General features: G+C 38.9%; 1 protein-coding gene across 2 annotated transcripts in view; it reads left to right on the top strand.

Moving 5' to 3' along the window:
- The window catches only part of adamtsl2 (ADAMTS-like 2), a 28037-nt gene extending 17765 nt beyond the window's left edge, over window positions 1–10272 (top strand). For both annotated transcript variants that reach the window (XM_055200738.2, XM_055200739.2), the window contains exons 11-19: window positions 337–703; window positions 5043–5143; window positions 5234–5360; window positions 6737–6950; window positions 7040–7195; window positions 7389–7559; window positions 7640–7816; window positions 9162–9306; window positions 10108–10272. In XM_055200738.2, the coding sequence (XP_055056713.2) occupies window positions 337–703; window positions 5043–5143; window positions 5234–5360; window positions 6737–6950; window positions 7040–7195; window positions 7389–7559; window positions 7640–7816; window positions 9162–9306; window positions 10108–10229 (1580 nt within the window). In that variant the 3' untranslated portion in view covers window positions 10230–10272. The remainder of the gene's footprint in view (window positions 1–336; window positions 704–5042; window positions 5144–5233; window positions 5361–6736; window positions 6951–7039; window positions 7196–7388; window positions 7560–7639; window positions 7817–9161; window positions 9307–10107) is intronic.
- The last annotated feature ends 3942 nt before the right edge of the window (window positions 10273–14214 follow it).

Here is a 14214-nt window from a genome sequence, read left to right as displayed (position 1 = left end):
CTTGATATGTCCCGTTAAATTCATATGACCACATTTGTACGTTTTTGTACGATTTACTTTTGCTCCTGTGACATTTTGGTTAGGGGCTGAGTTTCATCATTGTTTTTTTCTAATAATCTTATGTTTTAATCAATGTATTTTGTATGAATTCAAATAAATTAGCCAAATTACCTACAAATACGTACAAATTCCCATGAGATCAGGCTGAAATGTCCTAATTTAACGAATGCCTAATCCTGGCCTCCAAGCCTGAACATGAAAGTTAATTTAGTATATAAAAGTTAATTTAGCACTGTTAACAAATCTTTAATGTTTTTTGTTGTTGTTGTTTAAAAGAGGGAAATTGCAGCTGGCCCAGTGGAGATTCGACCCCTGGTGTTGCACCAGTCAGCAGACCTGCAGAAGATCAACTGATCAACTCTAAAAATCTTATCTGGAGGATGCTACTAGGAGAGCGAGCCGGGTCAGATGGTGTCCACGCTAACATCTCAACCAATCAGCTTCATACTTATAAAGATGGTTTGTCTACTGAAGCAGGACCACTGGAATTAGACTACAGCAGTTTTGAGCCAACAGGTTTCCTTAATGGCTCAATGCTCGAGTTCACCTTGGGCCAACATCAAAATGAAACGGGGGACATGCTGCTGCCCAACAGAACTGTCGCTACCGGTTTTCGGAACAACAGCCGTAGCAATCGCACCAGGTAAAGATGTTCACGTTTATGACCTTGTGGAAGCCATTTTTGTCTATTCAATCTTTTGGTTATGCAAAGCTGACATTTGCTTTTTATGAGAGGAAGTCATCAGTCAGCAAATGATTGAGGTGTGGGATCTTTCTAATATCTCTGTTGTTGGTTTCTTGACAGCAATGAAAATAAATGTGAATGAAATTGAAAAGTTCCCATAGCTCAGTTGGGCGAGCATTAAATAAGCAGAAAAAGATCATGGGGTCGAATCCCATGGAACACTGATAAAAAAACAATATACTGTATGGCGATTTGCATAAAAGCATCTGCAAAATGCATTTTAAAAAATGGGGAGAGCAAATGTCAGTTCGCCTAAGAACATGAGGTCTTTCAGAAGATATCTTAACAATGTTATATGCTGTTACAAATGGCAAGACACCAAAGCCTGTACTCGCATGTCACAGATTTCAAAACTGACTCATCAAATTCTTTCAACCAAAACTATCTGAGCTATGCTATTTGCATTTATTTTATATCTTTACTTTCTTTAAAGCAACACTATGTAGTTTTTTTACCTTTAAATAATGTCTCTAAAATTGTTTCAGTGATAGAACAACTTTTAACTGGACAAATTGTACTGTTGCTGCAACCTGAGCAGCCTCCTAGCTGCTACAAGCACACTCTGAAAGTGGTGGTGCAGGGGGGAGCACACAGCCCCGCCCCCTGCCTGCAGAAGAGTGTCTGATACCAGGCACTGTTGCGCTTTTCAACCACATGGGGGAGCTGTAAGTCATTGTTACATGGAAACTACATAGTGTTGCTTTAAAGCTGCAATTCTGTAACTTTTCAGTAAATAAAAAAGCAATACAAAAATCTGTGATTTGCAATTGAGAGGCAAAAGTTACAGATTTGACTTTGATTTATAATAACAAATTTTCCAATTGTGCTTACAGTTTAGTGTGCCGCAGGGATGATGCGTTTTTGTAAGCAAACCTCGGAACGAGTTAGCATTTTAGCATCATTGAATTTTTTTGGAGTAAAATGGAGTTTTAATTAAATTCCTTAAATAAGATCTTGGGTTAATATAAGCCAGATATTTTCATGTTTTATTTTACAACATAAAATATGGAGCCCCTAAGGGGAGCAAAAATTAAATAAAGTTTAGTTTCGCGTGCATACGTGAAACTATTGCGTTAGGGGTGTCAACAATAATCGATTAGGCAATGCATCGCAATTGTGAAGTTTCAATTACTTCTGGGGGCATACCAACAACAATCGAGATGGCTGAGGCGGAGAGAGATGACAGTGATAGACGGGTAAATAAAAACGCACCCTTTTCCATGGAAAGTGGACATATGGGCACATTTCGAATTCTACGAAGTTAATGGGAAACTAGACAAGACTTACGCTGTCTGTAAATTCTCATCTCAGGTATACTAATTGTCATTGTCTTAAAGCTGCTAAGCTTCCGTTTTTGTTGAGAATAGTTGCACTTGACTGATTAAAAATTTGGCTTGTTGTGTACAATAGAATTATGATGCATCGCAATGCATCGTAGAATCGAATTGAATTGAATCGTTACCTGGTGAATTGTAATTGAATCGAATTGTGAGGGCAGGGCCCCTATATTGCGTGCGTACGTGAAACTATCGCGTGTGCACATGAAACTATCACTTTCACGTGCGCACGCGATAGTTTCACGTGCGCACGCGATAGTTTCACGTGTGCACGCGAAACTAAACTTTAGATTTTTTTACTCCAATGTCACCTTAGGGGTTTGGTAGAAAAAACCCAATCAGGCTTCTCACGAACCCCAAAATAACGGTACCAGCAATTCGCGACCCCCAATCACGATTGAGGGTAATGTAAATTGAAAGGCTGATGGCATTTTATTTTTAATTAAACTACTTTTTTATTTCTTGTTACAATTATGGATAAAAAATATTATATTTCTAACTGTTAAAAAATTATTTGAGTTTTGAAAATTATTTTGTGACCCCCTCTCGCTATTTCGTGACCCCCTTGGGGATCCCGACCCCTACTTTGGAAACCACTGTTTTAAAGTACGGTTGCTAACAAGTTGCTACATGGGACTACAGACTTTGTCGGGGACTTTAAACAACACCACCAGTGGCGGCCGGTGACTTCTTTTCTCGAGGCGAAGTTCGTCACAACATGTATGTAGCCCGTCATGTGTGTGGTTAGTAATTTCAAAATATGTGTTCTGCGTGTCGAGTTATCCCATGTGCATAACGTGTCCCGTCAAAACAAGTGCCCGCTGCAGACGCGTCCAAAGGTTTTATGATAAATGAGATGCTCGCGTATACTCGCATAATCTCATGCTTAATCAGAGTTTACAGTAGCTGCGTTTACATGGACATTTGTAATCCGTTTAAATGATCAATCTGAATAAAAATGCTCCATGTAAACACCTCAATCGGACTAAAAAGTGCCAATCTGATTAAAAATCTAATCCGCTTGTTAGGGGTGGTTTATACCGTTTGTAATCCGCTCAAAATGACATGTATACGCTTGATCGGATGGATAACTGAAACTGGGATGCTCTGCGCATGTGCCATCTTTTCTTTTTTAAATGGTGGTTGGCAAACCCACTGAAAGGTGCATTTCCGCCACCTACAGGACGGGAGTGTGGAGCATATGCATACGTGCAATGACGTAGAATTGCCGTAATGACATGTGACGCAAATAACTCGAGTTTGTTTTGTTGAAGGAAGTCACAAGAAGTGATTGTCTTGTTAATCTTGTTCCTATTATTCTTCCAATTCCCCATAAAGTGATACAAGACAGCGTTGTCCGGTCAGTCCATGATTTATTCTCTGATCCACAAACGCGTGTGTTTGGACTCGCTCTCGCGAACGGTCTCTGCAGCACCGCGTGAAGTAAAATACGCTTTTTGGGTGTTTTTGCTGCTGCTTTATAATCAGTGAGGCACAAAGCAAATCTTGAAACAGCGTGAAACTATATTTGTGCAATGTGCGCATGTCAAATGATCAAATCTGATGTAAATCTTGTGTCATATAAACACGCACATCAATCCGATCACATTATTAAGTGTTCATGTAAACGCTATGATAGGATTTATTAATCGGAAGGATTTTAATTCGATGGAGGCAAAATGTGTCCATGTAAACGTAGCTAGTGACTGTCTTGCGTGTATTTTGTGAACGTGAGCGTCTCTTTTATCATAAACAGTTTTGACGCGTGTGCAGCAGGCACTTATTTTGACAAAACACGTAATGCACATGGGTCAGATGACGCAACAAACACATATTTTGAAAACACAAGCAACACACATGACACTCTGAACACATATTTTGGAATTTGCGCCCCTCGGATGAGAAGCCACGAGCCGCCACTGGACAACACCCATGAAGATCTCAAAAACAATGCAACATGCACACAATTCCCAACAAATATTCATCCACAGAGTATTTACTTATCAGGAACGTGTTTTTAAATTAGTTTAATATTTAGTATTATCATTTAAAAATGTCTTTAAAATTCATAAAAGTTGTTTTTATAGTGTGAAGATTATCTTGTTTAAAAAAAAGGGTCATAAACATTTGATAAACACATTTTTTTGCAATAACCCAAAAGTCTATGGGAAAAATTAATGGCCTTTTTGGGACCAGTGTCCCGCAAACTTCCAGGTTGGATTACAGAAATACACCATCAGACCTGATCTTTTGGTCTTACACTGGACCTTACTCTGGTTTACTCATAGTCCTCTACAATGCTGAGAGACCATGCAGGATGGGTTTGCATGTGTGAGAATGGAATGTGCTCTGGCTCTGCATTTTCGTTAGCGCTCTCCTAGACATTCAAAGTGTGCATTGGTGGAGACGGCCAAGCAAAAGCTGGCGGGATTGCATTCCATCATATTTATAATTCATGCTGGGTTCCCTCCACTGCGTCCAAACAGCGCTTTACCAGCCTTGCTGCCAGAGATCGTAAAGTACCTCTCACGAAACACCCTTACTCGCATCCAAAAGATTCAAGGTGGGGAAAGAGAAAGGCCGCACACGTAAGACAGACTTCCTGAGAAGCATAATTCAAGTTGTTTTGTTATTTGCGAGAAAAGTTCCATAGATCACTTAGGCCATGCTCGTCGCATCAAAATAAATCCCGGGAATTTATCGCGAGGAATGAATTTTATTGGGAATGTGCTGGTTTTCAGCCTAGACATTGAAGTAATGACTGTGACCAGGAATGGCGCAAACGTTTCAGGTTTTGTGAATTTAAGACCGTAGTGTCAGTCGCTGTCTCGGCATCAACAAACGTAAGCGTTCTGCTTAATATACAGCGCATGTGGCTAGACTTGTGTTCTTCACTGCAGGAATAACCAAAGGCTCCTTCAGAAGAACAGACTGAGTGCCGCTGACATGTACCGATGGAAGTTGTCCTCACAAGAGCCCTGCAGTATGACTTGCTCAATAGGTACCAATCCAGACGTTTTATGTTGGTCATGCAATGCTCGAGCTTTCAAATGAACCTAAACACATTGCTGCTTTGCTCTCTCATGAATAGGTGTGACAAAGTCGCTGGCCATGTGTGTGCGGTACGATGGCATTGAGGTGGACGATGTTTACTGTGACGCTTTGACTCGACCAGAGCCAGTTCATGATTTCTGCATCGGGAGAGAATGCCAGCCAAGGTGAAACAGGAAGGGAAGACAAAAAACCTGAAGAACTTCAAAATGCAACTATAGAAATTAATATATATATATAAAAAAACTAAATAGAGACCTCATGTTGGTATTTAAACCACCAAATATTGACATCTAAGATATCAGTATGGTTAAAAACTTTCTTTTTTCATGGTAAGGTTGACATTTGCATGGAATGGCTCAATATTTGTTAAAAAAAAAGTAAATTAAAATGAGAAATATATCATTGACTAAAAAAAACCTGAAATTAGTTAAGTAAATGAATATAATTTATATAAATGAAAAATAAATAATAATTAATAACTAATTAACCATTACAAAAATTACCATGAAACTAATCATTTATAATTTAAAGCTAATTCAAAATATTAATAAAACAAAATAAAAATGAAAAATAAAATATCTGATAATCGCTTAACCTACCTCTCACAGTTACAGCATTGTAAAACAATTGTTGGTTTAAAACTTAACAAAGTAAAAAAAAACGTTAGAGTACAACATGATCACACGGAAATTCGTGTTATAGTCACGAAAAATTTGATTAATTTATTATTTCGTGTTCATAGCACGAAATTTAGCTTTTTTGTACCTTGAGCACAAATGTCTTTTTTGTGTCATTCAGCACCAATTTTTAAAAATATTTTTTTGTGTCCGTGGCACGACTTACTTTTTCGTGTCATTTTATGTATTGTTTTCCAAGTTTTTCCCCCTATTTTAAAATCATCGTTGCTTGGGGTTGGGGTTAGATTTGGGGTTAGGATGTACTTTTATGTATTGGTTTCTACATGTTATTCTTCCGCTTTTAAAACTATTCTCGCCTAGAGTTGGGGTTAGTTTTGGGGTTAGGATGTTAAAAAATGTAACAGAAAGTGATTCTAACCCCAACCCCAAAGCGACAATGGTAAGAAACACAATACATGAAATGAAAAAGAAAGCTGTGCAACTTTATTATTTATACGAATTTTTTACGAATTATTTATAGAAATTCGTGCGAGTGAGACGAAAAAGACATTCCTGCTCAAGGCGCAACAAAAGCTGAATTTTCGTGCCACGGACACAAATAAATTGATCAAATTTTGCGTGACTATAACATGAGTCTGTTAGAGTAAGTAACCTGGTTGCCGTAACATTTTGAGTTCAACCTAATTCAATCGAATTCAATCTAAAAATATGTTAATTAAAAAAAAATTGTAAAAATATTGTTTACTAATTATTGTAACTGATATATTTAAGTTGAATTTACCAAAACTTTTAAAGCAACCAGAGAACTAACTTTTTAAAGTAAATCAACAAATCTTTTTTACAGTGAAATGTGTTCCATAATTATTCAGTGAAAAGTGGAAGTTAATGAGTTTGTTGCACAGATGGGAGGCCAGCAGCTGGAGCGAATGTTCGCGCACCTGCGGGGAAGGGTTTCAGTTTCGGCTGGTGCGCTGCTGGAAGATGCTGGCTCCCGGGTTGGACAGTTCGGTGTACAGTGACCTCTGCACGGAGGCACAGTTAGAGCGACCACCGGAGCGCCGGGCCTGTAAGAGCCCCACCTGTGGCCCTCAGTGGGAAGTAGCTGAGTGGTCAGAGGTAAGCAAAGGAGCAATGCCCATGCTCATGATATTTTTTGTGATATAGGGAAAATTAACATAGTTTGTATCATTTTGTCCGCTGCACAGTGTCCGGCTAAATGTGGCCGCAGAGGTCTGGTGACTCGTGAGGTCAGGTGCTCAGATGAGACCCATGAGTGTGATGAGGTGACTCGCCCACTGTCTGCCAAAAACTGCACCGGCCCTCCATGTGAGCGCCAGTGGACAATGTCCGAGTGGGGACCGGTGAGACAGCACAATTTATAAAGAAAATATCTGAAGTTTCAATGTTAAACTGTTTTTTGGACGTGTTTGGGTGCAACCAAAAACGGCTGTGGTTATTTTGAGAAACAACATTATAAAAACATATTGATACATTTTATTCAGTCAATTCCATTAAAGTCCTCTCTTTAATGGTCTTTAATAATATTCCACTTAGTGCTCAGGTGTTTGTGGGCACGGAAAAACAGTGCGGCACGTCTACTGCAAAACCCCAGAGGGTCGCGTGGTGCCCGAGTCTCAGTGCTCACTGGAGAACAAACCTCTGGCCGTTCACCCCTGCGGTGACAATGAATGTCCTCCACACTGGCTGGCCCAGGACTGGGAGAGGGTGAGAATTATTTTGCTTTGCGTGGGAAAATATCCAGATTGCTTTGCTTTTGTGGTTAACGTTCTCTTCTGCAATGCTAGTGTAACACAACATGCGGACGAGGCATGAAGAGAAGGATCGTGTTGTGCGTCGGCATCACGGGTGGGAAGGTCCAGATGCACGGAGACGAGGAATGCGATGCCAGCAGGAGACCAGCAGATGAGGACACCTGCTTTGAGAGGCCTTGTTTCAAGTGGTACACAACACCTTGGTCTGAGGTGAATGATTTGAGTAAAATTGATATCTAGCGCAATTTAGCATTATTGCAAACCAGCTTGAAGGAATATTCCATTTTCTTAAAAGAAAAATCCAGATAATTTACTCACCACCATGTCATCCAGAATGTTGATGTCTTTCTTTGTTCAGTCCAGAAGAAATTATGTTTTTTGAGGAAAACATTGCAAGATTTTTCTCATTTGAATGGACTTTAATAGACACCAACAATTAATACTTAACTCAACACTTTTTTTTTGAGTTTCAAAGGACTATAAACAATCCCAAACGAGGGATAAGGGTCTTATCTAGCGAAACGATTGTCATTTTTGACAAGAAAAAAAAAATGTACTTTTAAACCACAGCTTTTCATCTTGGTCCGGTCCAGCGCGACCTAACGTAAATGCGTAGTAACGTTGGGAGGTCACGTGTTACATAATATAAAACGCACATTTGCGGACCATTTTAAACAATAAACTGACACAAAGACATTAATTAGTATCAGTTGACATACAACAACGTAGGAACGGTCCTCTTTCAAGACACTTGTAAACACTGGGGCGGAGTTTCGCGTTCGTCCTTTGTGACCTCTTGACGTCATGACGTATTGCGTGGGGTCACCTGGCGCATCACAACCAGATCTAGACGAGAAGTTGTGCTTTAAAAGTGTATATTTGTTATTTTTATTGTCAAAAATGACAACCGTTTTGCTAGATAAGACCCTTATGCCTCGTTTGGGATTGTTTATAGTCCTTTGAAACTCCGTTGAAAAAAACTGTTGAGTGTTGAAGTGTTGAGTTAAGTATTAAATGTTGGGCTCTATTAAAGTCCATTAAAATTAGAAAAATCCTGCAATGTTTTCCTCAAAAACATAATTTCTTCTGAAACAAAGAAAGACATCAACATTTTGGATGACATGGTGGTGAGTAAGTTATCTGGATTTTTCTTTTAAAGGAACAGTTTGTAGGATTGTGGCCAAAACTGGTATTGCAATCACAAAACTTGTGGCTAAAACTGGTACTGCAATCACACAACTGGTGGCCAATACACAACATGACAACATAAACATCAGTTGAGGGCTGCAACTCCACTTTTTAGATGACAATATCCTGGCCGGACCACTGTTGTCAGTGATATAAGTATTTGAAATTAAAATGATTTCTTAATGTCTAGTGACATATCAGGGCCATGTTATGATTAATTTATATAAATTTCTTACATACTGTTCCTTTAAGAAAATGGACTAATCATTTAAGTACATAATGCACTGTGCAGTATGCACACAATGAATCAGATAACAAAATTTGAGACATTTTACTAATTTTCATTAATTTCCTAAACTGTTATTAGTGCACCAAGACCTGCGGTGTTGGGGTGCGAATGAGAGATGTGAAGTGCTATCAGGGAAGAGAGCTCGTTCGCGGGTGTGACCCTTTGACCAAACCTGTCAACAAGCAGACCTGTGCACTCCAGCCCTGCCCCACTGAACCTCCAGGTGTGATTTAATATAACCTACTGTACACATTTGCAATTAGACATACAGGGATATTACACTTTTTTTAAATATGCTAATTTTCCAGCATACCTAGAGTTAAACATTTGATTCTTACCATTTTGGAATCCATTCAGCTGATTTCCGGGTCTGGCGGTGGCACTTTTAGCATAGCTTAGCACAATCCATTGAATCTGATTAGACCATTAGGATTGCGCTAAAAATAACTAAAGAGTTTCGATATTTTTCCTATTTAAAACTTGACTCTTCTGTAGTTACATTGTGTACTAAGACCGACGGAAAATTAAAAGTAGTGATATTACGCAGCAGCCGAAAATAGTCCTCTACTATTGAAAGTAACCAAGGGGACTATTTTCAGGCAGTGCGTAATATCACTACGCCTGCCGCAGCCATGTTACATCAGCAAAGTCCTTGATTATTACGCCAGTTTGAGAGTATAGTTCCTAGCCATATCTGCCTAGAAAATCCCAACTTTTAATTTTCTGTCTGTTTTAGTACACGATGTAACTACAGAACAGTCAAGTTTGAAATAAGAACAATATCGAAACTCTATTTTTTAGCGTGATGCTAATGGTCTAATCAGATTTAATGGATTGTGCTAAGCTATGCTAAAAGTCCTAGCGCCAGACCCGGAGATCAGCTGAATGGATTCCAAAACAGTAAGAATCAAATGTTTAACTCTAGGGGAGCTGGAAAATGAGCATATTTTCAAAAAAGTGGAATGTCCCTTTAATGTCCCACTTGGTGCTATACAATGAATTATAATGGACTTTGCTTCTCCAGATGAAAATTGTCAGGATCGCCCCTCCACAAACTGCTCATTGGCTCTGAAGGTGAATTTGTGCAGCCACTGGTATTACAGCAAGGCCTGTTGCCATTCCTGCCGTAACCTTCGAGCTTCCTAGTGCCTCGCCACAACATCAGACCGGCGTCACCTGCAATGCCAAGGATTTAATGACAAAAATAATGAAGTATTTGTTTAGCAATATAAAACTGCATTACTGTCAGTATTTAAAAAAAAGATACCTATTTCTGACTATATCCTGTGATCGTGGGATACATTAAGGAAATATTAAGTTATTTGGTTATCTCTCAGAGGATTATATTGCATGTCGTAAAGTATTTATTATAACTCAGATTTGTTATCTGGCAGTGGTCGAGGTCAATACTGAACGTTACCTCGGGCTAAAGATGGCTGATTTTAGTACTGTACATCGGCTGACCTTCGACCCACCGCAGATTTACGCTCCAATGTTTACTTTAACTTGGTTTTACTATGGTAAATCGCCAAAGGCTTACAGTATGTTAATTTATTGGTTCAAGGAGATGTTGAACTATATTCTCCCATTTTGTATCCAATTCATTCATGTTTGTAGCTTGACAATGGATTTAGACTGAGTCCTGACACTTGAACGATATGTTATTTAAAATGTATTCGATTCATATATTGCTTATAAGAATCAATAAACCTAATATATTGTATTATGTTACCTGATTCTATTTAGTTATGTAGTATGTCCTGTACCTCTATAACAGTGGTTCTTAAACTTTTTTGGCATGCGCCCCCAACCACCCTTCGTGCCCCCCCAAAATAAATTTTATAAAACAAACTTAGAATTTGAATTAAACAAAACATTTTAAATGTAAAATGTTGGTTTAATTATATAGAATTTATGATAAATTAATGTATTTTTATAAAATGTCATAAAACTGCACCCCAGTTGAGAACCACTGCTTTAAAACGTATAAATATTATACTACTAATACTAATTTTTATTTTGTCTGGCAAGCGGCTGAATTACACTAAGACTTATTTGTAGAAACAAGTTGGGTATCTTTTTGGGGGGAAGATACTCATGACCCCAACTGCTATCTAACAGAAAACACGCACTAACACACGCTGTCTTTTGTTACATTTTTATTTTACAAAGTCTGAATAGACTCTGTCTCTGAACAAGAGCTGATGCCACCTGCTGGCCTATATACACGTTGTGCAGTATTTGTCAAAAGACCTCAAACTTGCCAATCGAAAATCATCACAGCAAAAGATTAATGTTGACAAATCTCAAATATAAACTTTAAACAAAGCAGCTCATTCTTCGTGTGAAATGTGCATTTACGTGGTGCCAGCCCTTAACCTTTACCCATATTATGTGCACACAGTACTGTATGCAGTCTAGCCACCATGCTATCATTAGATTTGTTTTTTGCAATAATGATCATATGTGATTATTTTTCAGTCTCTTTATTAGAATACAACTAGAAAATGCAGAATAAAATTATCTGCTAAAGTGTAAATTGTGATCTCCTATTAGACTTGAGAAATAGCAGGAACCTGCAGGTTCATCTTTTAAACCAGAATGAAATGAAATCCAAATTCTAGTCTAATAAATTCTAATAGACTTCAGTGCCCTTTAAAAATGTTCAAGATGTGCCAAAAGAGGACACAAAAGAATAACTTTTCCTGAAGAAGATATTTTTGCATAATATATATTTTGTTAAGTTCCTGTTTGTATCTTAATAAAGAGAGCAAAACATAAATATGGAAGGTCTTTAAAATAACTAAGCTTGTGGTGGCCTAAGACTTTTGGACAATACTGTAGTTATCATTTTTTATTGGGTAAGTACACCATAAAATAAAGTGGAACCAAAGTCTTTTTAATCTTTGGAGTTTCATCTTGATAAAACAATAACAAAAGTGCCACTATGTACAAACATTTTAATGCAAAGAGTTAGTGCTGCAGGCCAGGGATGCTGTATTTTTGTAGGCAAAACCCGGTAGCGAGTTAGTTTTTTAGCATTTCCATTTCCATCGTCTCGAAGATTGTTTTTTGTTAAACTCCTTAAATAAGATCTTGGGTCAACATAAGCCCGAGATATTTTCACGTTTTATTCTACTACCCAAAACCAGTAATACTCCCACTCGTGACTTTTTAAAGTGTATTTAAAGTGCACCTATTTCATTGCTAAAAACGTTATTATGTGTATTTGGTATAATACAATGTGTACGCGTGGTTTATGGTTCAAAAAACACATTATTTTTTCACATACCATACATTTTTGTAACCCCAGATATCCTGCCTCTCTCAAACGCATTGATTTTGTACAAAACTCGCACTGTTTCCCTGATTGGCCAGCTAATCTGTACGTTGTGATTGGCCTGAATACCTCTGACATAAGCTGGAAATGTGATGCTCCTTACCATGTTTGAAAGATTCGCTCACGATGCAATGCTAACAGGAGTTAACTTATAGGCTGTGAGTCCAAGCGGGAGGAATTATGATAATGTCGGTCTTGTCTAGATCACCAATCCCAGGAAGTAAACTGTTGCCTACAATCTGTGTCTTTTAGTCCAAGAAAAGAGATTTACGTTGGAGACCATAACTCGCATCATCGTTTACTTTGGGTTTGTACCTTTTGCATATCGTTAACATGTACTAATACACACTTACACACCAAAGGAAATGTAAAATCGTGAATCGGAAAATATGTGCTCTTTAAAAGGACGGTTGCGTACAAGTTGCTACAGTGACTACAGACGTTGTCACGGCATTTTAACGTCATCATGCAAGAAGATCTCAAAAACAATGCAACATGGGTACAATTCCCAACAAAGATTCATCCACAGAGTATTTTCTTGTCAGGAACATGTTTTTAAATGTGTTAAATAAAGTTTGAAAGAGCTGTCGGAAGCTTGGTGGTGATGGCGTTGATGTCGAAAGACCGTGGTGTAGTTCGCTTGTAGCCTACGTTTACACGTGGGCGGCTTTTTTCATAAACGTACATTTCAACCTCTCCGGTTTCAAAAATAACTTCTTCCACACAGAAAAGAGTTCATTGACACGTACCCGTGTATATTTGGTGTAACGAGAAGCTCAAGCCCACGTAAGCCAATCAGAAACCCAAAAACAGCAACGAATCACTTCCTGTTCCTCTTTTGAACAAGGTCGCACTTTTGACGTAGGTGCGAGCTCTGGTGCATATGTGACTTTGGCTGCCTAAACATCCATTTGTCTCAGTTTACGTGCAACCGGGCAACAAAAGATTTTCAAAATCTCCATTCTGGCCGGAGTTTTTAGAAAGAATCAGATTCAGAGGCGAGTTGTCCGTTTGCGTGTAAACAAAGGGTGCAAACGAAGGGAAATGTCTCAGTTTTTTAAAATAACCATGTACGGGTAAACAGGGCCTCATGCTGTGTTTACACCAGCCGTGGTAGAGGCGGCAAGCGCAAGTGATTTACATGTTAAGTCAATGCAAAGACACGATTAGCATCCTGCGGAGCGGTAGGCACGGCGCTTCCGCGCAAATTAAGCGTTGCCGCGGGAAACGCGCGAGTTGAAAAATCTGAACTTCGGCGGATTTCATCAGGACCTTGCTGTAGTAGTGACTTGATTACAGGAAGCGAGCGGAGTCTCAGCGGAGTCGCAGAAGCCCCTCCCATGACGCGAATTTTCGGGTGAATGTCTCGAATGACTAGAATTTCATGCGCGGCTTTCACGCGCGAATGAAGCGAGTAAACTTAAATGTTCAAGCGTCCAACTACACTTGAATAGCGCGTTTTTACCGCCTCAACCGCGGCTGGTGTAAATGCAGCATAAGTCTTCAAAATTCATAAATTGTGTTCATCTGTGAAGATTATCTTGTTGGACAAAACGTGTGAGCTGTCGGAGCCGATGGTGTAGTGGGTAGCGCTTCGACATGTGGTGCTTTCGCACTTTCGGCAACCCGAGTCCGATTCGTGGCTTGTGGTCATTTGCCGATCCCATACATCTCTCTCCTCCCTGTACTTTACTGTCCTCTCCTCCTTCACTGTTAATAAAGGCAAAAAGGGCAAAAAAAATGCTTATTTTTTTGATGATTCAAAAGTCTATGAAAAATTAATGGGTTTTT

This window comes from Misgurnus anguillicaudatus, chromosome 22 (assembly GCF_027580225.2).
Source record: "Misgurnus anguillicaudatus chromosome 22, ASM2758022v2, whole genome shotgun sequence".
Classification (NCBI taxonomy): domain Eukaryota; kingdom Metazoa; phylum Chordata; class Actinopteri; order Cypriniformes; family Cobitidae; genus Misgurnus; species Misgurnus anguillicaudatus.
The sequence above is the reverse complement of the archived record's forward strand: the minus strand, read 5'-3'. Positions and strand labels throughout refer to the sequence as shown.